Below are 26,287 nucleotides of genomic sequence, written 5' to 3'. Positions count from 1 at the left end.
CAAAACCAATACAAGCAAATTCGAGTAGCTCTCTTTCATTGATTTTAATATTGCCAGCGTCGCTATCAATTGGGTTGTTTATCTATACCAGTTTTTATATCATCTAAAAGAGCTGCGTTTTCTAAGAAAAACGTGATTTTCAAAAATGTTCCATCGTTGTTCTTCAATTTTTAAATCACAAATTAAAACTGCTCGAAACCTGCTCGAAATCGCTACAATGACAGTTTGCACATAAACAGTTGGTATATTTCAAGCGATTTAGCGCAATTTTTATTCTTCATTTGAAAATCGAAGAACAACGATGTAAAATTTGAATAAAATCACGTTTTGCTCAGAAAATTACACTCTTTTTGCTGATTTATAAAAATCATAAATCCGTAAATGGCTAAACAACCCCATTGACGATTTTTAATTGAAAAGACATGACCTCTTACTTTTCGCGTCTCCAACTGCGGCTTGTAGTGAATCGGAGAGCAGGTGTATGCCCTCCATGCAGAAGATAATGTGAATGATTGAGATTCAGAAAAGTTTTTATATGAAATATACTAGACGTCGACACTAAAAACACAGCCTACGCGTTCAAAAAGTATCACTGGATGACGTGATGCAGGACGAATTTGAAATGACACTCTGATGAAAAGGAAACAATCATACTTTGCGTCTTCATCCCGTCTATCAGTACCGAATTGGGTTGTTTAGCTATATCAGTGTTTTATATCATCTGAAAGATCTGCATTTTCTAAGTAAAACGTGATTTGAATTTTTTTTCTATCATCGTCCTTCGCTTTTTAAATCACGATTTGAAACTGCTCGAAATCTGCTCGAAATCACTACAATGACAGTTCGCCCATATACCAACTGTCATTGTAGCGATTTAGAGCGAATTTTAATTCTTTATTTAAAAATCGAAGGATAATGATATAAAGTTTTAAAAAATCACGTTTTGCTCAGAAAATTACACTCTTTCAGATGATATATAAAAATCGGAAATCCGTGAATAGCTAAACAACCCAATTAGCGATTTCGCAAATGTTTGAAATGTTAGTGAAATTGTTAGTTCCGCTTAAAAGTTATAGTTTTCATTCGATCACCAAGCTCTTCCGCGATTCCCTTTAGTACGTGAAGCCTGTCTGAACACGCTTCGTTTTAGAGTGACACGCTAATATTTGGGCGGAGATTGATCATTTCTAATACAAAAATCAGACATTGTTATTAACCGCTCCTAGCGTGGAGAACGTCTGGGACGCAAGATACCGTTGATACACCACGACTTTCGTTTAATGTCGAATCCTGAGCATTACTTAATACCTCAAAATAAATTTCTTGTGGGCATTTCTGTGTAGTAAATGATAGTTGTTAATAATGAATATGAAGTGTGAAATAAAAAATTGTTTGCTGTAAAAAAATACTACAATACTAAAAAATACTACATTTACTCCTTAAATTAAAATTAAAAAAATAATGTAAAAAAAAACAATATAATCATAACAATTATCTAATCACTCAACGTAGTCAAACTGTGCCGTATTTGTGGACCCTTTGTTACAATGTACAAACAACATTCCACAGAACAGGCCAGAGCATGGATTGGTTTGTCAAGTTGTCGCATGAAATCGCAATGCCAGCAAGGCCAACAACCGTAAATGTAACCGATGAACGTTCTCGAACCGCAACATGCGACTCATTCTGATCGATGTTCTATGTTTTGTTACGCATATATTTTCTAGCGTCCACTACATAGAATATTTAAGCTTGCTGACGATGAATAACAACGTCGACCCGATCGACATGCTGAGCGTCGACGATCTCGAGTCGCTCATACGACGGGCCAACAAACGCATGCCGCCGAGACCGTTTGGAGTCGTAGACGGAATCTATCGCGACTATTTGGCGCAGGTGAGGGCGGGCTCGAGCTCATACGCCACTAAGAGTGCGTTTTTTTTTTCTTTTTTCACTTACCTCTTCCAGAACGCATTACGTTGAGTATTTGGTAGGCGCGGTATCCAAGGCACAGATTGATCCTCTGCCAATCCTGGACCTAACAGATTGCGTCCAGGAATTGCGCAGACGGGGAATGCCACTACCGGAACGCGGGCCCTGGGATACCGACGAAATCTACCGCGAAATGTGCCAGAAGGTGAGCCCTATTGACAAAACTAACACGACAGTCCAAACTAAGCTTCGCTTTATCCTGCATAATACACCCTGCACGAGAGAGTTGAAAAAACGTGTGGGCTTTAGGTTTTTCAAACTAACTTCATGAGTTTAAAGTTTTACACTAACTTTCTATTACTGAAGTTCAAGTTTCTTAACACATTAAACTTCGCTACTAGTAGCGCTCGTTTTCTGGAACCAGGGCAAACAATCCGACAAGTAAGTCGAATGCAGACAATCATCGCATGGTATTTTAAACATTCATATTCCATAATTAGTTCCAATATTTCGTGTTTTCTTTTATTTCCTTTCAGATCGTCAAGGAACAAATTCCACTGAACTAGATTCCACCGCGAGGGAGAGGATTACAGGATGATACACACACATATTTCACGTTTATTCCCCAAAAAAAGTTGATCATCATAATCATACAGTTATCATTTATAACATTATTTAGGTTTATTTTGCATTGATCAACCATGGAAGGCACTTTGAGTGGTGTCCAAAGTTGCACACCATTGTAGTAACCACTCCATTGCTTCAGTAGTTTGTAGAGATGGAGGAAAAATACCAGAACAGATTTAGTCGATTCTCAGTTTAGCAGTGTGGAACAAAAACCAAACTTTTCATTTAGTTTTTACGTTGATAAGTGTCCAATATGGTATTAAAACTACACATTACTGAGAACTTCAGTGCAACATCAGTTTTAAGCGATCCTTGATTTGTGTGGTATTCGATGACGTCCCTGAATTCCGTTTCAACATACCTACCAGAGCTTGTAGTTGGTTAGGGTTTTTAGTACTGAACGACGAATCTTTTTTGGTAGAAGGTTTAGCATTGCTTCTCTTGTTTTTCTTTCGTTTATCGATGGGCTTAGATTTCTTCTGCTTCACGGCAGTCTGTGTAGTTCGAGCTCCTGTCTTTCCTTTCGAGACTTTTGCAGTACTCTTAGTTTCAACTTCCTTAACGGTTGTTCTGGTTTTATAGGAACACACTTGGCATGTGAATTTCTAGTAAATATACAAGTACAGTAAATTATAACAAAATTCTAAACACAAAGGCTATTTTGAAAACTTACGGCTGTTGTTTTCCGACGGCTTTGCATATACTTCTGAAAAACTCGCTGCTTTCTTGAGAGATCCAGCGATTGCTGATACTTCTCAAGAGTTTTATCAAACTTATTGGTGGCGTTTATTTCAGTCACTTGGAAGTAACCGTGCATCCAAAGAGTTTTGCATTTTCGGCACATCCATTTGTCGTTATTCTCCTTGACGTCGACTTTCGCGCATGCCTTTATGCTAAACAGTTAAATAAGTTAAATGTTAGTTTTAACCTGAAGCATTTTGATCATGCAATTAAAAATAATCATTGAAAAAACTAAACAGAGGTTGTTTTGAAATTTTGATTTGTTTAAAATAAGTAACAACTTTAAACAAAATGAAAAACAGTTAAAAACAATATCGAAGAAAAAAATCTCTTAGAAAAACATCAATTCTGTGTATTTCTCTGTGATGAAAATATTTCAAATGAACTTGATGCAGCGAAGTGCGAAATTTAAGTAATTAACCACAATTTAAGATGAAAAACGTCCTACAGTAATTTACCCCTCTCTAGCAAATAGTTATGCTACTAAGACTTCAAACAAATCCTTTTTTGAAGGCAAAACCACTGCCACCAAGAAATCGTCTAAAACTTCTCGATACGTTTTACATTATTACCAAACTGACTTATTACGGATCTTCATAGACTTCCGAAGGATACAGTCGCTGAGTATTAGACTTACAACGCCCCCTCTAAATTGCTGACTCCGATTTTGCTCCTCAAGAACTGAAATCGTGTAGCATCCAACGCCTTCGTGAACAGATCTGATTGCTAATGGTTCTTAATAAAATAATGCTAAAGGTCGATGTGTTTAATCCGCTTCCAGTCAGCATTCTTGAATATATATCGGTATGGAATCCAAAGTTGCCTTGCAGTTCAAGTCTTCCAGAATTCCGATCAACTAGACTGCTTCGGATAGAGCTACACCCAATGCAACCTGCTTCTCATCGCTCGATACCATCGAAACCGTCGCTTGTTCATATCTGGCATCACTGTCGTTTACTGCTATTGTGTTTTTTACGCTCGGTTTTTATTTTTTTTTCAAAATCACTGTGTTTTTTAAATTGTTTACCGCTCAATATTGACGAACAGATTGCCAAATCATTTCTGTGCTGCGTAAAAGTGAAGTTTTTCTTGGATATACTTATCTAATAGTTGATTTTACGAAAAGTTTGTGCTGGTGAATTTGCCTCAAAATAAACAATGGAGTTCGTATGTGATAAGTGCGCCAAACCAACAAACGAGACTGATTATATCAAATGTCAGGGCTTCTGTGAGATGGTCGCTCACTATAAATGTGCTGGCCTAAACAATCGGCATTTTACAAAACTGAAGGCATCCACGGAAAATATTCTCTGGCTTTGCGATGGATGCTTAAAGTTGATGAGATTCGCTACTTTTCGTCCTACGATCGCCGCACTTGGCAATACTATTGCTGAGTTGATCAAACAACAAACTGCTGTCATCAATGAACTGAAAACGGAGATGCGAAGAGAAGTAGCAAAACATACTTGTGTTATTGATAAAGCAGAAGCTACACCCCGCGGCTTCCGCAGCAACTGGCCAACCTACCGTCCAACGCCAAAACGTCGCCGTGAAGATCAGCCCAATTCTAACCGGGACGTTATAGTCGGAACGAAAACCAACCTATCATCAACTGTTGTTACTGTTCCTGTAGCAGAGAAAAAGTTTTGGGTTTACTTGTCTAGAATCCATCCAGACGTTACAACCGAAAACATTCAAACTATGGCAAAAGAATGTCTACAATGCAACGAACCACCTGATGTTGTGAGATTGGTAAAAAAAGACATGGATTTAAAGTCGCTGCGCTTCATTTCATTCAAAGTGGGCATTGATTCTAAACTTAAAGCGGTAGCGTTGGCACCTAGTACTTGGCCCGCCGGTATTTTCTTTAGAGAGTTTGAGGATTATGGAGCAAAAAACGAACGTGGTGTGGCGGCAGCGGTAAACACACCAGTTATTCCTTAGATGCAATGACTCTACCGCCGGGGGACTCTGGGGGCCAACGGGCCCCCGACCCAGTTAAGTATATGTATTTTAATTGTTTACAAAAAAACTCAGGGAATGTGCGATTTTTTTAGCCCACTTGACCAAAGTATTCACTATAATGCTATCTGACAAATGGAATGGAGATGACTACTGCGAAGGGTTCACCCTATTCAATAATAGTTGCATTTTTGACACCGATCGTGATAATCGTGATTCACAAAGGCTTCATCAATATAACAGCGAGGACTATAGCGCTTTTGACTCAGGCGAGTATCAGGAAGCTGATTTTATATCGCCATCATCTGCACCTTCGCTTTCTCAGCAATGCAATCCTTCTGATTTGACCAAGGGAAACCAGGACGTGCTACGAATCTTTTACCAAAATGTACGAGGACTCCGAACTAAAATAGATGACGTTTACCTGGCGATTTCAGAGAACGATTATGATGTATATGTACTAACAGAGACTTGGCTCGATAGTCGTATCAATTCATTGCAACTATTCGGCGATTCATACACTGTCTTTCGCACTGATCGCAACTCAAACAACAGCGTTCGTCAACGCGGTGGCGGCGTATTAATTGCTGTTTCCACGTCGTTCGTTTGCTCTCAAATAACCGAAGTAGTTCCGGTCTGGCTTGAAACGCTCCTTGTAGAAATAGCTATTGATACTCAACATGTTTTTATCGCGGTGCTTTACATTCCACCTGAGAAACGTTTAGACTGCGACGTTATGCGAGCTCAACTGGAGGTGTTTGAAGCTGCTACTACTAGGATGAGGACGCAGGATACATTTTTGATACTTGGTGACTTTAACCAACCAAATTTAGTTTGGAAAAACTATGCGCAAGACTATGCGATTGCAGATCCAGTTGAGTCTGTTTTTACGCCCGCTAGTCGAACGCTGCTTGATGGTGTCGCCTTTTTGGGACTCAGACAAAAAAATGTTGTTTGCAACCACCAATCGCGTTGCTTGGATCTCGTTTTTGTTAACAAAGATTGTTGCTCTAATTGCCTTGTTTCGGAAGCACCAGAAACGATTGCTGTACTTGACGTGTTCCATCCTGCTCTATGCGTAGAACTGACTGCCCAACGGATTGTTGAATTTTTAGACGAGCAAAATTTGAACCAACTGGACTACCGCAGAACGAACACAGTGTTGTTACGCGACCTGCTGTTACAAGTAGATTGGAGTGTGCTAGAGCAGTTCACTGATGTCAATGATGCCGTCGCCTTCTACAATCAGATAATGATGGACTGCGTATTGATTGCTGTACCCCCTCGTCGAGCTCCCAGAAAACCTCCATGGTCCAACGGCAAGCTTCGTCACATGAAAAGAATCCGGGCGAGGGCTCTTCGAGCTTACACTCGGCAACGTTGCCCATTCTTGAAACATAGCTTTACCATGGCCAGCAACAGGTATCGCAACTATAACAAGTTTCTCTACAATCTTCACGTTCGTTCTACGCAGCAAAGTTTGAGACAAAATCCAAGAAAATCTTGGAAGTTCGTTAATACGAAGAGAAAACAAAATGGCCTACCTTCGACTATATTCCTCGATGGTGTGACTGCTACATCGCCCATCGACAAGTGTAACTTATTTGCACAGCACCTTTCAAGCGTTTTCAGTAGCACACCGATTACCGTTGCACAAATTGAACAAGCTCTGACCAATGTGCCACCAGAAATTATAAGTATGGACATTTTAAGCGTAAGCGAACAGCTCGTTGTTTCCGCCACCAGTAGAGTGAAACCATCCTTTTCGCCTGGCCCTGGTATAATTCCTACGGCTATTATGAAAAAATGTGCCGATGTTATAGCTGCCCCGTTAACCTGGCTCTTCAATTTATCCTTCCATCAACAGTGTTTCCCCATTGCTTGGAAACAATCTTGCATGTTTTCGGTTTTCAAGAAGGGTGATAAATCCAACGTAGTAAATTATAGAGGAATAACCTCTCTATGCGCGGAATCAAAAATTTTTGAGACGATTGTAAACGAAGCGTTATCTGCTGCCTGCCGAAACTATATAAGTACGGCGCAACATGGATTTTTTCGCGGGCGTACCGTAGAAACCAATCTCGTAAGTTTTGTATCGCATTGCTTCAGGAATGTTAGCGCCAAAGCCCAAGTAGATACGATATACACCGATCTAAAAGCCGCTTTTGATACTGTGAACCATGCCATCCTTTTAAGTAAATTAGAAAAAATAGGCTGCACTCAAAGATTTTGCAAATGGCTGGAATCCTATCTAATAGGCAGGCAAATTTTTGTGAAAATCGGTAATTCTAACTCTGATGAATTTACGAACCTATCAGGTGTACCACAGGGTAGTAATTTGGGCCCATTGTTGTTTTCAATATATGTTAACGATGCAGCGATTATTCTCAATCGAGGCGGGAAATTGTTTTTCGCTGATGATCTAAAAATATATTTGACTATCCGCCGAATAGAGGACTGTAGAGAATTGCAAAGGTTGCTTGATCTGTTCCATGACTGGTGTACGCGAAACCAATTGATGCTGTGCGTCGATAAATGTTACGTAATAAGTTATCATCGTACCCAAAATGCAATCCATTTCGAATATAATATAGCTGGCATCAAACTAAGCAGAGTTAAGCAGGTTAAAGATCTAGGAGTGACGCTCGATGAAAAACTGACTTTCAAGCTGCATATATCCGCGATTGTTGAAAAAGCTAATCGTCAGCTCGGATTTATTTTTAAAATAGCTAATCAGTTCGATGATCCCCTATGCTTCAAAGCACTGTACTGTGCATTGGTTCGTTCAAACCTTGAGTTTGCCAGTGTTGTTTGGTGCCCGTATCAAGCATTTTGGATGGACAGAATAGAGAGCGTTCAGCGAAAATTTGTCCGCTATGCTCTACGGAACCTTCCTTGGAACGATCCTCAAAATCTACCTTCCTATGAAGACCGTTGTCGACTGCTTGGAATGAAAACTTTGGAACAACGAAGAAGTGTGTCACAAGCTGTATTCATGGCAAAACTAATCACAGCCGAATTTGATGCTCCAGATCTTCTGTCTGAAATAGGATTTTATGCACCATCCAGAGTTTTACGATCGAGATCCATGCTCCAGGTTGAATTTCAGTCAACGCAATATGCTGTCCATTCTCCAATTTCTTCAATGATTCGTCAATTCAACCGCTATTCTGATCAGTTCGACTTTAACGAAGCTCCCATTCTATATCGCCGCAGAATTGTAAACAATATGTAAAAACTATCGTAACTATGCTATTGTGAATTATGTTAATGTGAATTATGTTAAAGTGAATTATGTTATTGTGAATTGTAAAATGTAGTGTACTGCCCATAATCGCATATTTGTAACATTTGCAAAATTGGTTGTTCGAGCAATTCGCACTTTTATATTTTGACCTTAAATGCATTGTTACTAATATATTCTCGCAAATAGACACTTTAACTAAACTTAGTATCATGAAGAAAGCACTACTTTACACTATGTATACATTGAATATTACTTTTGAAGTCAAATTGGTTGAAATTTTTGCAATGATACATTTATGCCGTCACTTTCAAGCTACTTTTGGAATATATCACATGGAAAAAGAAGTTTTTCATGTATTCAACAAGCATGAGCTGAACATCAGAAACGGATCACCGGTGGTTGGTTACCGGTGATCCAGAATAACTTCCGAGTTCCAAAGGATGCAGATGTGGATTTGGATGGAAACTTTTTCGACAAAAAAGTTGAAAAAGTTAAGTAGTGTGACAATTATGCGGTTATTTACGCTATGTGACAAAACAACTTGGTATTTTTTACGACTTTTTTCACACAAACATAAGCATATTTTTCCAGATGTAAAAAGTACATACTATTCTAAGCATTTCCCAATAAAAAGCACGAAATCCATAAAATGTCGAATGTTACAATTATGCGATCACAGGCAGTGTAATGCTATTGTAATTGTTAAAAGATGGTGGGGTTTTTACGCACATTTCAGGAGGGTATTAAAGACCACCTCCAATGAGCTTTTCCCCACCCACACACTCTTTACATTTTATTTAGATCGTAAATGATCAGATAAAGAATTCAAATAAATAAATAAATATATTTGCTCGCATCTCACTTGTGGCGTAGAGCCATGGTGGTCGTTCCTGATTTTTTTTTTCTTCCAAGGTGACAGGGAAATCTGCTCACAGACATCTGAGAATGTGGGGATGAAACTAGAAGAGTAATACCGGACACCAAAACCCCTCCAGTCTCCGGCCCTGATCATCCCGGGACAACGAGCAAGTATTATGTCAGGGAGTTTTTGTGCCTAAATCACCCTCTTTACTCTTATAACCTTTTAACTACATGGTGACTGGAAATTAGCTACCACACACGTTGCAGCTCTAGAACAGCCTGAGAGGCGGCTGCATTAACCGCGCCTTGGATGTCCTGGTCGTCGCGCATTGTCCGGACTAAGTTGTATGGAGTAATGCTTGGCACGCTCACTGCCATCATATCGCTCCTCACCCGTACAAAACGAGGTCATACGAAAAAGACATACTCAGCAGTCTCTTCCGTATCCACGCACTCGGGACACATGGGGGACCCCGCATGTCCGAAGCTGTGTTGATAGCCAATCATACGATTACCTATAAAAAATGGCTACAGAAATGTATCTGAACTTGATAGAAATATCAAATCCTGTAATACCTTTGAATAATATTCAGAATAATTTCATACATCAAAGATACCGAATTGATTTGAGCTATATCCGTCGATATCTCTTCAGATTAAAAAATCGAATATTTCGCAGTTTTTTTTTCAATCAATTAATACTTATTTTAGATTCGTAGTCGTTATACTGTAATCTACCTGTATTTTTATTTTACAAGCTGATATAAATTCAGTAACGGCAATGCCAACTGTTTGAATCACTACGCTTACACATTGTCGTAAATTGTTATTTAGCAGCATGAAATGAAAACTTCCTGCGTTATCGATCAACAAAATATATCAGGATTATAACATATCTTGATATTTTAATACAAACTACAAAAATACTATGCATTTTGAAAAAAGCCTATTTAGATATAGAAAGAAATATATTTTGAAGCTGAAAATAATTTTAAAGAAAACGATTGGAGATAAATCTGTAAAAATATTGAAGCATATTCATAACAAAATTTGTAAGGATCATTTTAATTAATTTTGTCGCTTTTCTGCCGAAAATCTAACAAAACTTGCTATAATTAGCAATAATCAGTAAATAAATCTGATAAGATTTTTGATATTTCAACTGTTAACGAGACCAAGCTTAGAACACAAGTTGATACAACTGTTCGTAACAAAATATCAAGATATGTTATAATCCTGATATATTCGGCTGATCGGGTATTGCCTGAAGCAACCATGGTGTGACATGGTATATGGTGGAAGTGTGCCTCGCCATGGTGCCTCCCGACCCAACTGGATACCTCTGGAGTAAGTCAATGCGTCCATCTACCCTCAAGAAATTAGACCATTCCCGCTGCCACCGGGACATCGAGGATATCTTTCTGATATCTCGTATACCACTTGTGTCACGTTGGTCGAAGCATCCTCCTCAACAGCGATGCAGATGGACGTTATGTCGGACAAGACACAGATTGCGTGATATGACACTGAACGAAACGCACTCGCAACTCTCAGGTACCTGAGCCTGTAAATACTTTCCAGTTTATCACGATAGTTGTTAATATCTAAAGCTTTGGACCACTTTGGCCCACCGTACCTTAGTATAGACGAAACCACACTGGCAAGAAGTTTCCGCTTGCTATCGTACCACTAGCCGATGAGGCTGTAAGAGGGCATAGTCAACGTGGCTTCAAAATGTGAGCTCATCGTCGACCATAACAGACAGTCATCCAGATCTCTGCATGGCTGCCCGGAACAGCCCGAGGTCCGTCTTGATAGCCAGATTAGGGATTTCATCCGATCCCGGTGCCTTGCTCGCCTTTAAGGAGTTGGCGATCATCCTCTTCAACCTCGACACGGCTCTCGTCGCTCACGGATTAGATGTTGTGCGGGATTGCCGACCATCCCTGGTCTGTGTCTGAGATACTGGAACCTCGGGAGTGAGACTCGACCGCCGGAGACCATGGCGTGAAAAGGGTCCCTTGATGATTCGATCAAAACTTAGGGGGCGTCACCCATGAGGAAAATTTTCATACGTGTCACCTTCAAAAAAGGCGACATTCGTGAGATTAACTATCAATTAGGTGGAAGTTAAGGTGGAACCCTCGGAAATTATATGAATTTGCTCCTAAGAGTATAGTTTCAACCAATTTTTTAAAATTGGGTAGATTTAGTGCATTTGAAAACGGGCGTGCTAACTCTCACAATTTTTGATAACAAGATGATTTCGCTGCAACGGTTGGGGGTGACACCCAGGAAAAGTGGGATGATACCCAAATTTTCCGCCCCGGGTGTCAGCCGGTCACGCTACGCCACTGCGTTGTAGTCCACACAATAGCAGACCGACTGGTCGCTGTTTGTGTAGTCATCGTCTTCCCTCTAGTTTATGATCAGTTCTGGGCTAGAGAACGTCACGTCAATGAAAGACTTCGCATCACTTCTGCTGTATGTAAATTAGGTCTCAATTTCGTAAATTTCGTAAATTTGCTTATCGTTCATCATCTATTGAGGTAGTATCGTCCAAGGCCCGCAAACTGAATAACGCTTGATGGGGTAACGTTTGAAAAGATTCATTGTATTGTATTGTAAAGGTTGAAGGTTTGATCAGGAACGATGTGACAAAAATGATGCTCTAGGTACAGATAATCTTGTCGTGATCTATAATCTTTCCGTTGATAAATTAGTTAAAGCTGTAATAAGTGTGGTCCCCGTGGCTTTGTGGTTAGCGATGTCGGTCGATGGCTCTCCCACACGGTTGTGATATCGGGTTCGATTCCCGATCCGGTCGAGGTTCTTTTCGAACTGGAAATTATCTCGACTCAGCACTGGGGCACGGTGTATCGTTGTACTTAGCCAAAAACAATATCGATAACGAATTCTCTCAACTAATAACTAGTTAATCTAGACCGCTATTAGCCCTCAAGCTAAGCGTGCGATATTGTTTTTTGTGATAAGTGTCGTGAAATTAGTAGATTTGATTCTATTCAAACAACATGCGTACCAAAGATATAATTAGCTGAACAGTTAACATTTCAAAACTAGCACGTGACGTATACTTTGTTCTAGGGATGCCCTCTCCGGGTCTCACACGATGTCTCCGGTTCTTAACAATTAAATATCTAACGAAGTACTTTAAAAGTTTTCGGTAGTTAGATTTTTTAAGAACATTTTAAGCCTTTCGGTTTTGTAGCAGATCGGTTTAATTTACTAACTTTCATCGGAAAGTTTAGTTTATATTGCTGAGAGGATTTTGTGGGATTTTAGGTTTGGCATTTAGGTACCTACCGAAAATAAATCTACGATGTATTTTGCGGTGAGGACAGTAAATGGAAAAACATGCTATTTTTACTGTAAGCTTGCAAATGCTTTTTGTCATTACTATGCTTGGGTGGGGAATCGTTATATGGAAAAAACGAAACTTGATAGCAGAATGCCAGAACCAAGTTTTTTTTGTTCTTTTTGGGGTCCCTCACAATCCTAAATTTATCGGAAGTCGATTGGTTTTGTCTCCGCTTGGCGCATTGCATTTCAAATTTATATGGAGATTTGTATGGAAGAACCAACTTTTTTGCATTTTCCATTCTAAAGAGCTCAAAATGGCTCAAACCAAAGGTTTCATGACTTCAAATGGTAGGTTTTTTGATGCCTAACAACTTGGCCGAAGACACTAAATAGCTAGGGTGTGCCAAAAAAATGCGAGCCGTTCAAAGTTGAGTATGTCGGAATTTATGTTGCAAATTATTTTTTTCTGCCAACACTGCAAGTGTACCGGCGTCAGTCACATTTCCATCAGAAGTAACCTCTGAAACACGTTGTAGATTCTACCTACGACTAGAATATTGGCCTAAATTTGTTTGCTTGGTCCAGTTGAGTGTATAAACTCGTTACGACAGGTTACTTCTGATGGAAATCCTACCGACGCCGGTACATTGGTAATGTTGGCAGAAAACAAGATTTTCTGCATTTAAATCGACATACTCAACTTTGAACAGCTATAGCTCTTCTTATGGACATCCTAGCTCTTCAGTGTCTTCGGCAACGTTGTTTGGCATCTAAAATACTATACTTTAACATAATGTAATGCATTATTAGAGTATTATTGAGCTCTCTAGAATGGTAAATGCAAAAAAGTAGGTTTTCCCATACAAATTTCCATACAAATTTGAAATGCAATGCGCCAAGCGGAGACAAAACCAATCGACTTCCGGTAAGTTTAGGGTTGTTTGGGGCCCCAAAAGGAACCAAAAAAGCTTGGTTCTGGAAAATCTATAATTTTTCCCCACCCTACTATGCATTCTCATTCATTGTTTAGCAATAGTACATGAAAGTACATCTACTATATAAAAATGGAATTCCATAACGCTTGATCTTATTGATATTATTCCCTTCGTCTCTGTGGTGTACAGTAATCATCATCATTTAAAATCGTTCTAAATAAGAAAAATAAGCGGTGACATAAAGGTTTTTTAACCGGAAAATGTTCGCTGATGTTCAGGAAAGACATTTGGAGAAAAATAATTAGTATCTGATTACTATAATTTGAGATATTATTCACAAAACTACGTGAAACATGCAATATTATGACTCTTCAAGCTGAATTCCTCTAAATCGAAATTCAAAGCGATGACATGTGATTCTTTTTTCATTAAAATGTAGAGCAACATGTCAAAAGGATTTATCTGCTTTGATCTTAAAAATGTTTGTTAATGTTCAGGAAAGACATTTGAGAAAAAATAACACGTATTTTATTGCTAAAAGTTGGCATATTACTCAAAAAACTACATATGTTCGAAGCATTTTTGAAGATGATTTTCTGCATGCAAAGAAACACCTTTAAATACTCTCTTTGATTTTTTTTGAAAAACATATAATACATGCAAAACTTTGACTTTTTAAGCATAAGCTCAAATCGCATCTAAATCAAAATTCAAAACGATGACATGTGATTTCAATAAAATGTTCGTTGTTTCTTTAACATTTCCAAATATTTTTTTGCAGAAAAATCCATGTTTTGAATCAGTGCGAGTCGAGCATAAAAAATTTACATTTCTGATGTATTCGTAGATTTGTGAATGGTAACACATTATGGGATTCGATTTACTTCTTTACCTTTACCCAAACTAGATCTTGGAACATTTAGCTGAAGGAAAGGTCCCATTTCATTGGTTTGAACATAGATTAAGAGGCGACTGAGGCATTGAAAGTCATTTTTTATTTTCTACATAGTTTGTGGATTACAACACAATTGTGAGTTATCAGAAAACCTTCACTTCTTCTCAGACGTGTTCCTTGGACACCAACAAACATTTTCGTTTTGAAAAAAATCACAAGCATCTCTTTAGATTTCATTATAGAGGAGTAATAAGCATGAATGCTCATTCTCAATTCTTCTTACATAGTTTAATTTCCTGAAAAAAAGAGGTTTTACTGTAAACGATTGTCAAATAGCCCGCATATCACCCAGTATAGGTATATTCGAAACTGAGATGACTCCACACAATATTTTCCAAAACGGCGGCTTCCGGCTTCAGAAAAATAACCTAAAGTGGTATTTGGCCAACCATTTCAATAATTCCGAAAGTGGAACTCCATACGTCGTTTGGAAATCCGATATGGCGACTTCCAGTTTATGTGTGTTCTGTCCTCAAAATATTGAAGTATTTAAAGTGATGATGAACGTATAAGATGTGAAATATTTTTTTAGTAAGTTGTGCTAAAGCAGTAATGAACTATAAAAAATTATTCTTAAATTTAAAACCTTTGATCCCGAGCATCGCCGGGAACGTTCAACTAGTGTGAAATAAATATATTCTTTATTGAACCTTATTGCAATACCTCTCAATGTGTTACCTTTCTTGTTCGTTTGGCTCGGATTTTGACACATTCGTTTGGCTCACAACACTCTCTTCGCATGTCTCTCCTTCTGAGTATTGCTAATTTTAACAACGTTTTGCCTTTCTCCTAGAAAGGTATAGCAATCACTGGAAAAACCAAAGGTATAAGAGTGCTCCAAAGGGTCGAATCTCGTATATCAATCGACTTAGTTTGACGAGCTGAGCATTTTCTGTATGTGTGTGTGTGTGTGTGTGCGTAAGTGTGTGTGTGTCTAACGCTCTTCCAATCTCACTCGATTTTCTCAGAGATGGCTGGACCGATCTTCATGAAATTAATTGCAAATGAGAGGTCTAGTTTTCGATCCCTAACTCTAAACTCGATTTTTAGTTTAGAGGTTATGTTTAAAAATGTGAAAATCACGAAACATCATTATCTCAGAAACTACTCAACCGATTTTAACAAAATTGGTTTTAAATGAACAAGCTACTTGAAAACCCCTTAACTTTTGAGTTTCATGAAGATTGAACGTGTGGTTCAGAAGTTATTCAAAGAAACGTGTTCTGGAGAGTGTTTGATCTCACTCATATTTCTCAGAGATGGCTGAACCGATTTCCACAAAATCAGTGTCATTTGAAAGGTCTAATTATCCCATAAGACCCTATTGATTTATTTTGCAATTGGGCTATTACTTTTCCTGTTATGTTTAAAAACGTGAAATCAAGCTTTGAAAAGAAACATATTCCGAAGACTACTTGGACTCACTCACTTTTCTCAGAGATGGCTGAACCGATTTCCTCGAAATTAGTGTCAAATGAAAGGTCTAGCTGCCTCATAACACCCTATTGAATTTCAATGTAATCAGTCTGTTAATTTGTCTGTAATGTATCAAAATAAGAAAATCACGAAACTTCATTATCTCAGAAAGTACACAACCGATTTGAACAATATTGGTATCAAATGAACGGGCTAGTTAAAGGTTAATTGATGAATTTTATAGTGATTAAACACGTGGTTCAAAAATTGTGAAAAGAAACATGTTCCGGTGACTTTTCAAATTCACTCGTTTTCCCAAAAATGGCTGGACTAAATTCAACAATCTTAGTGTCAAATGAAAAGTTTGGCTTTCCTATAGGTTCCCATTTTATTTGACTATAATCGTATTTTCATTCCAACCGTTATGTATTAAATTATAAAAACAACGAAAGTCTATTATCTCAAAGATCACACGACTTATTTGAACATATCTAGTGTCATTTGAACGGGTTGTCACTCAAACTCACAAGTAAGAAATGCCATAGCAATTTGATATGTGGTTCAAAAGTTATGAAAAGAAACGAAATTCAAAGACTATTTAAAACTGTAACTGCTTTGATCAAAACATATGGCCTCAACAAAATTTAAATTTGGTATTGTGCTATTCGTACGTTCCCGGTATTGCTCGTGATTGAAGTGTACGAAATTCAAAGTCATTTCTTTTCGCTATTTCTTCAGCACGAATATTTAACTCCTATTTAATAATTTCTTTAACTTTTTGCCTTTCTCCTAGAAAGGTATAGCAATCACTTGCAAAACCGAAGATATGAAAGTGCTCCAAAGGGCCGAATGGCATATATCACTCGACTCAGTTCGACGAGCTGAGCATTTTCTGTGTGTGTGTGTGTGTGTGTGTGTGTGTGTGTGTATGTGTGTGTGTGTGTGTGTATGTGTGTGTGTGTGCAGATTTTTATTTTCACTCACTTTTCCCAGAGATGGCTGGACCGATTTTAATGAAATTATATGCAAATGAAAGTTCTAGTTGCCCCATAAGACCCTATTAAATTTCATTGTAATTGGATTTTTATTTTAGAGGTTATGTTTAAAAAGGTAAAAATCACGAAACATCAATATCTCAGAAACAACACAACCGATTTCAATAAAATTGGTATCAAATGAACGGGCTATCTTAAAAACCCTTAACTTTTAAATTTTATACAGATTGAATATGTTGTTCAAAAGTTATGAAAAGAAACGTCTTCTGAAGACTGTTTAATTTCACTCATGTTTCTCAGAGATGGCTGGACCAATTTCCACAAAATCAGTGTTATATGAAAGGTCTAGTTACCCCATAAGACCCTATTGATTTTTTTGCAATCGGACTATTACTTTGCCTGTTATGTTAAGAAATGTGAAATCTAGCTATGAAAAGAAACATATTCCGAAGAATACATAAACTCACTCACTTTTCTCAGAGATGGCTGAACCGATTTCCACGAAATTAGTGTCAAATGAAAGGTCTAGCTGACTCATGACACCCAATTGAATTTTACTGTAATCGAACTGTAACTTCGTCTGTAATGTACCGAATTGTGAAAATCACGAAACTTCATTATCTCAGAAAGTACACAACCGATTTGATCAATAGTATTATCAGATGAACGGGCTAGTTAAGGGTTAACTGATGAATTATGATTGAACATGTGGTTTCAAAGTTTGGCTGCCCTATACGTTCCCATTTCATTTGATTATAATCGAACTAAGCAACCGTTATGTATAAAATTGTTAATAAAACAACGAAATTCTATTATCTCAAAGATTACACGACTTATTTGAACATAAATAGTGTCATACGAACGAGTCATCTCTCAAGCTTACAAATAACAAACTTCATAACAATTTGTTATAAGTTTGAATGAGAAAGGCTGGGTCTGACCGCTAGGTGGATTAATTTAGGTTTTTTGTTTAATCTACCACCAACAATAAATTTACCATGAAATACATTGTCAGTGACTTCTCAATGTATGGGAAAGATGCCTGAAAAAATACTCTTAAGATACATAACAACCCCCCTTTTTGCTGCACAATGCTATTTAATGTAAAATTGATGTATTTACAATGAAAAACATAGTTAAATTATGGTATAACTATGTACAATCACAGCAACTTTTATAGTACTTTTGATGTAATGTTTTTTTCGGGTACATCGTTTAGTTCTGTGTGACTACTTTCTATAACTACTTACGACAAAGCTGACTTCAACACTATTTGGAACTTATTCTCGCTAGGTAACTTTTGTGCGAATTCCCAGAGATATTCATTCATTTCGATAATAAATATAAACAATTATACACTGTCTATGTTCTGAGAATTCAAATAATTGGTAATTTGATACGTTCGACTGATTTGGCGAAAGACCGATTTGATGAGTTTAGCGTACTGAAGTAAACAAAAACAAATGCACGTGCGGTAATTAAACAAAAGCGCGCTGAAATGTTTCTGCAATTTTTCATAACAAGATGCATTGTCGTTAACAAAGCTGCCAGATCTCATATCTGCAAATCCCATTTATAGCTATAAAGTACAAATAATATCCATAGAAATGTACGAAAAATTTATTAATATATGTCAAATATTAGTGTAAATTAATACTATGTATTAGAAACCTGTTAAAATGAACAATTGTGCACTCACTTTATTTATTTTTCAATTTTTTGAATAGTACGGATAAATCTGTGCACCAGACAGCACTGGTCAAGAATATTGAAAACGTCAAACGTGAACAAGCGATTTTTCCTTGGTTTTTTCGCTGCAGCTGGCGGGTGCGCACTTTCCACATTGGTCACACGACGAGAACGGCAAAACGCTGAAAAAAGATTTAATTTTCCACACAGTGACCAATTGTAAGGTGACCTATCTCCGGTGAATTCTTTACACTCATTACAATCGTAGAAAAATGTCCTTTATCGCTCGCAACGTCGCACGAAGCCTTGTGCAGGTGAGTAAACTCGTGAATGGCTTACTGCAAAACGTTTATGTAACCACTTGACTGCTCTGATAGTAAGAGCATTATCCGTCCTTGGTAAAATTAGTTCTAATTTTGGAGACTTCTAACGAATTTTCGTTTCAGCTTTCATCCCGTAGCATTCATTCATCTGTCGCTGCACAAACACCTGCTGTGAGTAAACAACTTTTTTTTGTATTAACTCTAGTGTAATCTTATCTGTTGTTATTTTTTGCTCGTAGTGGTCCAAGACAGATGGCCGAATTACCTGCACCATGATACCCGGCGATGGCGTTGGGCCGGAACTAATGTACGCTGTTCAGGAGGTATTCAAAGCCGCTGATGTTCCGGTAGACTTTGAGACGTTTTTCCTATCGGAAGTGAATCCGGTGCTAAGCTCACCGCTGGAGGATGTCGTGCGATCTATTAATAAAAACAGGGTCTGTCTGAAAGGCATTTTGGCCACACCTGATTACAGTCACACTGGAGAGCTGGAAACGTTGAACATGAAACTGCGAAACGAATTGGATCTCTACGCTAACGTAGTGCATGTGGTCAGCTTGGATGGAGTCGTTACACGGCATAAGGGCATTGACACTGTTGTTATTCGCGAACAAACCGAAGGCGAGTATTCTGCCCTTGAGCATGAATCTGTACCTGGGGTGATCGAATGTCTGAAGGTTATCACAGCTCAGAAATCGGCCCGCATCGCCAAGTTCGCGTTTGATTATGCCACGAAACACAACCGCAAGAAGGTCACCTGCGTACATAAGGCTAACATTATGAAGCTTGGCGATGGTCTGTTCCTGAAAAAGTGCGAAGAGGTTTGTTCGTATGACTTTTAGAAAAAAAATGTTTCTGTACTTTCATCATAATTGTAGATTGCTAAGCTGTACCCAAGAATTCAGTTCGAGAAAATGATTGTGGATAACACCACGATGCAGATGGTGAGCAACCCGAATCAGTTCGATGTAATGGTAGCACCGAATCTCTACGGTAACATCATTGATAACCTGGCATCTGGACTTGTAGGCGGTGCCGGAGTTGTGGCAGGTGCTTCCTACTCTGCCGAGCATGCTGTTTTTGAGCCGGTAAGTAAACCTACAAATTGACGGATTTTGTAATGTTTTAGCAATAAACAATAATTTTAGGGCGCACGACACACATTCGCCATGGGTGTCGGCCGCAACATTGCCAACCCCACTGCCATCCTGCTGTGCTCCTCCAAAATGTTGCGCCATGTCAACCTGATGCACTACAGTCAGATGATCTTCCAAGCGGTGCAGAATGTACTCAAATCAGGCAAGGTTCGCACCAAAGACCTGGGTGGCCAGTCGACCACCAACGAGTTTACCAACGCAGTCATCCACAATTTGCGATAAATGGGTGCATCCGTAAAGTTTCGAAGTCCGTCGTACTTGACTTGACGCTGCTCCACTAGCGCATGAAGAAACGTAATAACCCAAAACTGTATTAAATGCCACCTATGTAGCATACCACTACTAAGTCGATTATTACTCATCAACCTCGGTAACGTCTCATCGTTCCGTACCCGCCCGCGTTATTTAATTGGACATATTTATTGTTACGAAAAAAACCCGATATTGATAAAAAGTTTATTTAATTTCTAGCAAATTTGCAATAAAAAGTTTGAATAATCGTGCTTCTCTTTTTTTTTAATTTTACCAAAGAACTACTTCTTGGCCTTCGGTTTTGCCAGTTCCAAAATGCGATCACTCGGTTTTGCTTTCAGCGCCCGAGGTTCCACAGTGAACGGATTTTCACGATATTCCTTTTTAACGTTTTTATAGACCTTATGTTTCGAAAGTTCCACAACCCTTTCGGAAGCTAAAGAAAATAACATCGTTGAACTAATTTTTCGAAGGTTCGACTTATTTAGTGACTTTACCATTTGCTTTCAAAACCTCTTCAGGTATTCTGAGGTCTTCCTTGATAGGTCCTTTAGCACGTCGGTGTCTTTCTTTGGGGATGCAAAGCTCCATCAGTCTCGCGGTTGGTACCGCTTTCAAAGCGCTCGCTTTGACGGGCTGCAATTTGGGAGGACCGGAGTACTTTTCCCTTTCCCAGCGAGGTGTCGAGAGGTTTATGATGCGCTCGAGAAGTTGGGAATAAGTCATACGCTTTCGTGGCTTTGGTTTTGATTGTTTAACCTGTTTGGGGCGTGCGTTAACCGCTAGCCACTGTTTGTGATGCTGCCACTGCTCCGGAGTCATTTTCGATGTTTTCGCGCTGAAAATGGTATGGCAACAGAATAACAAAACTGCTCGAGTAAATTATAATACTTACACCTCTGGTGGTAACTGAACATTGGCTAAGCGGCTGTATACGGTGAACATGCTGCGCTTAATTCGCTTACTAAATCGATCGTACCAACAGCGATTCAAGAATCGCTTGTACTCCTCCCGAGCCGCTATCAACTTGCGGACTTTCGGAACGGCCAGCTGCTGTAGCCGATTGGAGGCAATCGGTTCCTTGTAGGAGCGAATCATCTGAATTGTTCGACCATATTGGCTAACAGGGCGTTGATGGAACTTGGCACCGCAGTATTTGGCCCTTGCCAGTTTACGAATTCGACGTGATGTTTTGTACTTTCGTGCCGGAGTTGAGGCCGGACTTTCCGGCGCCGAAAAGCTACATTCAGCTACCGGACAGTTGCAGGGTGTGTACAGAAACGATCGCCTAAAGTGACTGAAATTTGGAATTTTGATTGCTTTTTGTTCACTGAAACAATTCACCATTTTGAATGCTGCGTGTTTTATTGTAGTGAGAATTCTTCAAATATTTTTCATATTCTTTCAGCGCTGGCAAAGTTTACTTTGATTTAGAAAAATAAGTTTCACGAATTATTTTTGCAAACTGATCAGGAGACGACCGTAAAACTCTTTCCAACGCAAGGTCACCAGCAGCTTTCCTGTCGATTCACGTGGCAGGAATCTTTAGCATCTTTTTGGGCTTTCAACTTGGCATTTCTTTTGAAAACTTTCAAACACAGAAAACATTTCAAACTGATTGTCAAAATAGATCTTTCGTTTTAAAAAATGCATGAAACTATAACAAGAATAAACGGCCCAAAGGCAACAGAAATGGTATCCACAGGAAACTAGACATTACGATGCGTATCGGGTGATATCGATAACAAAGATCACTTTTCACCAAACTCACAATCTTTTTAACTTAATTAAGACACTCCTATAGAATAAAATTTACTTGCTAGGGTGAAACTTCCTCGACGAATCCTTCGCCATATCGACCAAGGTTTGGGCAGGCTGGAATGGGGCACCGTACAGATCGGCATACGTACGCATCTTGCTGACTAATTTATCCGCACCATATTGATCGACCCACCGGAATGGACCACCAGTGAATGGGGGGAACCCGAGACCGAACACAGCACCAACATCACCTTCCAGAGGGTTATCGAGGATTCTCTCCTCCAAACACAGCACAGCTTCATTCACGAATCGGGAAACCATTCTCAACTGCATATCTTCAACGCTGTTGGCGCCGCGTGATTGGAGTGAATATTTCTGCTTCAGAATTGCCAACGCTTCCTGGTTTACCTCACGATTTTTACTCTTTCCACCTTCGTACAAAAATACTCCTTTGCCGGATTTGCGACCCATGAAACCAGCTTTAACCATGTCTTCCATCACTCCCAGATTTCCGCCACTAAATCGGTCTCCAAAAGCTTTAGCCAAATCCACTGCGATATGTGCTCCGACATCAATTCCTACCTCATCGGCCAATGTGGCAGCACCGACTGGAAAGCCGAAGGATTTTGTCATTTTATCCAGTTCCTTTGGATCAACTCCCTCTTGTAGTAATCTAAAATAGGACACCTGAGATTTAATCAAACGAACTACGAGAATTTTTTTCTATTCATACCGTATAGCCTCGGACAACATCGTTGACAAAATTCGAGTTGTGTAGAAACCGGGCCCATCTCCAACTGTAATGACAACCTTGCCTTGTTTCAATCCAACCTCTACTGCAGCAGCAGCAGTGTCTTTCGACGTTCCCGGATGGGTAATGATTTCCAACAACTGCATTTTATCTACTGGCGAGAAATAGTGCATTCCGACCACTTTATCTGGCCGCGCGCTGCCAGCTGCAATTTTCGTAATCGGAATAGCCGACGTGTTAGTGGCGATAATGCAGTGCTGCGGTACGACCTGTTCCAGCTCTTTAATAACCTTGTGCTTAATGTCGATGTTCTCGAATACCGCCTCGATGACAATATCCACATTACGGAACGGTTCGTAGCTTAAAGTAGGGTTAAGATTGGACAGAATTGTATCCCGCTCGATCGCACTTATACGCTTGCGTTTGATAGCATTTTGCAATCCGTTCTGAACCTGTCCGATACCACGACCTAGTCCAGCATCGGTTGTATCCTTCATCACAACCTGGTAGCCTTTGTCAATGCTAACTTGTACAATACCGGCTCCCATCAGACCAGCTCCCAAGACACCAATCTGAAAACGACAATATTAGCATCAACTAATTAAAGTAAACCACGAACCCTACATTCTTAGGAGGATTGGCTGGCTTGCCAAACCGGTTTTTCTTGCACTCCGTCTGGCCACGGAACAGACCAATGAGTCCCTTTGATTGCGACGTCTGCGATAGCTCACCAAACCCGTTTCGTTCGGCTTCCGATCCAGCTTCAAATCCTTTATCCACTCCAACACGAATTACATCTAGAATCTAAAACGTTGTTTCTGTCATAAGTGAGTTCCAATAATTAACAAAAAAACATTACCTTGAGAGGAGCCGGATAAAGTCCTCCAGAGAGTTTCATCACCTGCTCGCGAGCTTTTCCAAACACCTTATCCTTAACCCAGTCAATCGAAAAAGCGTTTTCGGTAATGGCATTCACCAAGCCAGTCTTTTTCCTGTTTACCTTCAAGGTGCCGGACGCGAGATCTTTCGCTACCTGAACGGCAACCTTCTCCAAATACTCGATAGTATTTTGCTCAGCGTTTTTCAGTCCCGGACCCAAAGGATTCACGAGCATGTCTACGATTCCTAGTTTCTTCGCTTTATCAGCTTTTACATTTTTTCCGGTAAGCGCCATATCTAGCGCTGTTGGAATCGATGTAAGCTTTGGTAATCGCTGCGTACCTCCTGCCCCGGGGAGAAGGCCCAGCATCACTTCCGGTAAGCCCACGTTTGTTTTCTTATCCTTCACGGCAATGCGATAGTGACAAGCTAGAGCCAGCTCGAGACCACCACCCAAGGCTACTCCATTGATGGCCGCCACAATGGGCTTTCTTGATTTTTCTATCTTATCAAATTGCTGCTGCCCTTCGTAGGAAATCTTGGTTGCCTCGGCAGCGCTTTTGCATTTCTCCAGCATGGTAATATCGGCACCGGCGATAAAACATCCCGGCTTAGCGGAAATAACAACGGCCGAGCTCACGGACGGATTGGTTTCCACCTCTCGGAACACGGCATCAAACTCAGCCTGCACTTCGGCACCCAGCGAGTTGACCTTCGCGTTCGGGGAGTCCAATGTCACAACCAGGACATTGTCGACCAGCTTGGTTTTGATGTGCTTACCGGTCGGAGCGCTGGCAAGGAAACGGCTGTGCATGAGAGGGGCCGCACCTAGAGAGATGTGAGACTATTAGTTAAATGCGTTTGCCATAGTTTAAATGCTTAACAGTTTCTTAACATATTCAAATTTGTAATTTGAAAATATATGTGAAAATATGAACCAGAACTACCAATTTTCACAGGAATCACTTTGCAGACCGAATTTTCACGCTCTATCCTTTTTTTTAGTAAATCAATAGTATTATTATACCCACTATTATTTTCGTTCGACATAATGAACGTCCATTTGCCCACGTAACATCAGGTATAAAATTGAAGTCCTTATCAGCATGATTGCTATTGTAGCCAGCAGCATTAAATTTTTCATTCGAGCGTCTTAAAGCGATTTTGTAACATCTCCTATCAATAAATGCATCGAAAAAAATAACTAAATACGAACGGAACTCATACTGATTTGTCGTTTTCCTTAATTGAGGCTCACGCATACAGTTGTCTGCCAGGGCACCCAATAGGCTTTTGAAAATTTTGCTTGATAAATTTAAAAAAAAATAGTCAAAATTAAGATTTATAGTAGAAGTATTAACGACACTCAGAATAAACTTCTCAATTGAAACGACATTGTAAAGTCAGTTATATTTGGCAACTCTGCCCTAAGCTCGTTTGTACCGTCATTTGCACCCCCGATCAAAGTCCAACATGGATTATTTCACCGCTAGATTAGGTAAACCAAGTGAAGCTTAACAGATAAGGCTCCACTGGCGAAGACTGGTTTTGTAGCCAAAATTGGCAAGACTATCCGTTTTTGAATAGACTAGAATAGATCCAGATTCAATCAACTTACCCCTGAATTTCATCGATCGGGCAAAGGTCAAATTCCGCTGCAGTGCGGCGCCTATCAATCTTAAGCTGGCCATTTTGCTGCAAAGAAAAGGAAACTATTCGTTGAGTTTTACAATACAATCATTCCACGATATGCTTACAACTGATAAAGGCACTTTATGTTACGTCAGATGATGCTAGCAATAATTATGAAATAACCTGCCTTACAAACTGTTATAACGAGATACGACCGAAAGCAACGGAGTTAAAAAATTAAACTGCTACTTGAACCAAGCTGAGCTGATGGTGCCAGTGCATAAGCAAAGTGACTGGACAGCCGCAGTCGACGTCGTCCCGTTACAATGATTTTCGACGAATGACTGTTTTCCTTTCTGCTTTACTTTTCTTTCTTCTGCATTTCGATCTGTCATTCTTTAGTGCAGGGTTATACTCAGGGGGAATCTATCTGTCAAATATCGTGAAACCATGACCAACACATTTGGCAACAAGGCGTCTGTATGTTTTGGTTTTTGTCGTTTTGATCGAAGTAAAATGGAACGTTCTTTTTTATCAAAACTTGAGAAATCGCGGAAAACTTTTATTAATAATGCGTTTCGTAGTGAAATTTTGGGACAGCAACAAGTTTTTGACGAAAATTGATGATGTTTTATCGTCACATTGGTAATTTATCAAACGTCATGGACCAACAAACTTCATGGACCAGAGTTGATCTGCGATAACGCACACATATATGAAATTTGACAGCGGTAAATCCCCCCTGGTTATACTAGAGATACTCAGAGATAAGCGATGAATAAAACCGCCAATTTGGCAACTATAGGTTTCACATGTCAGAGGTGCCAGATTTCTTCTCACAGCGCAATGTT

At 39.4% G+C, this 26,287-nt stretch overlaps 5 protein-coding genes across 14 annotated transcripts in view; 2 read left to right on the top strand and 3 right to left on the bottom strand.

The window, feature by feature from the left end:
- LOC129732297 (E3 ubiquitin-protein ligase lubel) overlaps positions 1-2,857 on the top strand; it is a 56,690-nt gene extending 53,833 nt beyond the window's left edge. For 9 of the 10 annotated variants that reach the window (XM_055693076.1, XM_055693081.1, XM_055693078.1 and 6 more), the window contains 2 exons: positions 1,969-2,137; positions 2,469-2,857. In XM_055693076.1, coding sequence (XP_055549051.1) covers positions 1,969-2,137; positions 2,469-2,498 — 199 coding nt within the window. In that variant the 3' untranslated portion in view covers positions 2,499-2,857. Of the gene's footprint in view, positions 1-1,727; positions 1,897-1,968; positions 2,138-2,468 lie in introns of all 10 variants that reach the window. The other variant, XM_055693074.1, reaches the window with a different exon arrangement.
- On the bottom strand, positions 2,318-18,447 carry LOC129732302 (uncharacterized). Its single transcript, XM_055693089.1, has 3 exons — positions 18,243-18,447; positions 3,233-3,452; positions 2,318-3,164 (listed from the first exon to the last, which is right to left on the bottom strand). Exons 1-3 carry the CDS (start codon positions 18,320-18,322, stop codon positions 2,844-2,846), a joined length of 621 nt encoding a protein of 206 aa, XP_055549064.1. The 5' UTR covers positions 18,323-18,447; the 3' UTR covers positions 2,318-2,843.
- Positions 18,448-18,782: 335 nt separating this feature from the next.
- On the top strand, positions 18,783-20,664 carry LOC129732300 (isocitrate dehydrogenase [NAD] subunit beta, mitochondrial). The gene is made up of 5 exons (XM_055693087.1): positions 18,783-18,995; positions 19,128-19,175; positions 19,244-19,825; positions 19,883-20,092; positions 20,153-20,664. Exons 1-5 carry the CDS (start codon positions 18,954-18,956, stop codon positions 20,381-20,383), a joined length of 1,113 nt encoding a protein of 370 aa, XP_055549062.1. The 5' UTR covers positions 18,783-18,953; the 3' UTR covers positions 20,384-20,664.
- Positions 20,619-21,875, bottom strand: LOC129732301 (uncharacterized). The gene is made up of 3 exons (XM_055693088.1): positions 21,309-21,875; positions 20,911-21,251; positions 20,619-20,849 (listed from the first exon to the last, which is right to left on the bottom strand). Exons 1-3 carry the CDS (start codon positions 21,758-21,760, stop codon positions 20,695-20,697), a joined length of 948 nt encoding a protein of 315 aa, XP_055549063.1. The 5' UTR covers positions 21,761-21,875; the 3' UTR covers positions 20,619-20,694.
- Positions 21,876-22,020: 145 nt separating this feature from the next.
- Positions 22,021-25,800, bottom strand: LOC129732298 (trifunctional enzyme subunit alpha, mitochondrial). Its single transcript, XM_055693084.1, has 6 exons — positions 25,562-25,800; positions 25,423-25,499; positions 23,785-24,632; positions 23,550-23,729; positions 22,908-23,497; positions 22,021-22,847 (listed from the first exon to the last, which is right to left on the bottom strand). Exons 2-6 carry the CDS (start codon positions 25,493-25,495, stop codon positions 22,226-22,228), a joined length of 2,313 nt encoding a protein of 770 aa, XP_055549059.1. The 5' UTR covers positions 25,496-25,499; positions 25,562-25,800; the 3' UTR covers positions 22,021-22,225.
- Positions 25,801-26,287: the final 487 nt, after the last annotated feature.

Source organism: Wyeomyia smithii, chromosome 3, assembly GCF_029784165.1.
Source record: "Wyeomyia smithii strain HCP4-BCI-WySm-NY-G18 chromosome 3, ASM2978416v1, whole genome shotgun sequence".
In the NCBI taxonomy this organism is placed as follows: Eukaryota; Metazoa; Arthropoda; class Insecta; order Diptera; family Culicidae; genus Wyeomyia; species Wyeomyia smithii.
Note: the sequence above shows the minus strand (reverse complement) of the source record. Positions and strands in the feature narration are given on the sequence as shown.

Bases quoted from the DNA above. Each gene is read 5' to 3' on its own strand.
- LOC129732298 (XM_055693084.1), bottom strand. From the start codon at position 25,495: ATGGCCAGCTTAAGATTGATAGGCGCCGCACTGCAGCGGAATTTGACC. The intron at 24,633-25,422 runs GTAAGTTGATTG...ACATCTCTCTAG, and splicing joins CCGATCGATGAAATTCAGGG to GTGCGGCCCCTCTCATGCAC. The intron at 23,730-23,784 runs GTAATGTTTTTT...ACAACGTTTTAG, and splicing joins TTTATCCGGCTCCTCTCAAG to ATTCTAGATGTAATTCGTGT.
- LOC129732301 (XM_055693088.1), bottom strand. From the start codon at position 21,760: ATGGTGAATTGTTTCAGTGAACAAAAAGCAATCAAAATTCCAAATTTC. The intron at 21,252-21,308 runs GTAAGTATTATA...TACCATTTTCAG, and splicing joins GTTCAGTTACCACCAGAGGT to CGCGAAAACATCGAAAATGA. The intron at 20,850-20,910 runs GTAAAGTCACTA...TATTTTCTTTAG, and splicing joins AGAGGTTTTGAAAGCAAATG to CTTCCGAAAGGGTTGTGGAA.
- LOC129732300 (XM_055693087.1), top strand. From the start codon at position 18,954: ATGTCCTTTATCGCTCGCAACGTCGCACGAAGCCTTGTGCAG. The intron at 18,996-19,127 runs GTGAGTAAACTC...TTTTCGTTTCAG, and splicing joins TCGCACGAAGCCTTGTGCAG to CTTTCATCCCGTAGCATTCA. The intron at 19,826-19,882 runs GTTTGTTCGTAT...TCATAATTGTAG, and splicing joins TCCTGAAAAAGTGCGAAGAG to ATTGCTAAGCTGTACCCAAG.
- LOC129732302 (XM_055693089.1), bottom strand. From the start codon at position 18,322: ATGAATGAATATCTCTGGGAATTCGCACAAAAGTTACCTAGCGAGAAT. The intron at 3,453-18,242 runs GTAAGTAGTTAT...TTAACTGTTTAG, and splicing joins GTGTTGAAGTCAGCTTTGTC to CATAAAGGCATGCGCGAAAG. The intron at 3,165-3,232 runs GTAAGTTTTCAA...TATATTTACTAG, and splicing joins GCCGTCGGAAAACAACAGCC to AAATTCACATGCCAAGTGTG.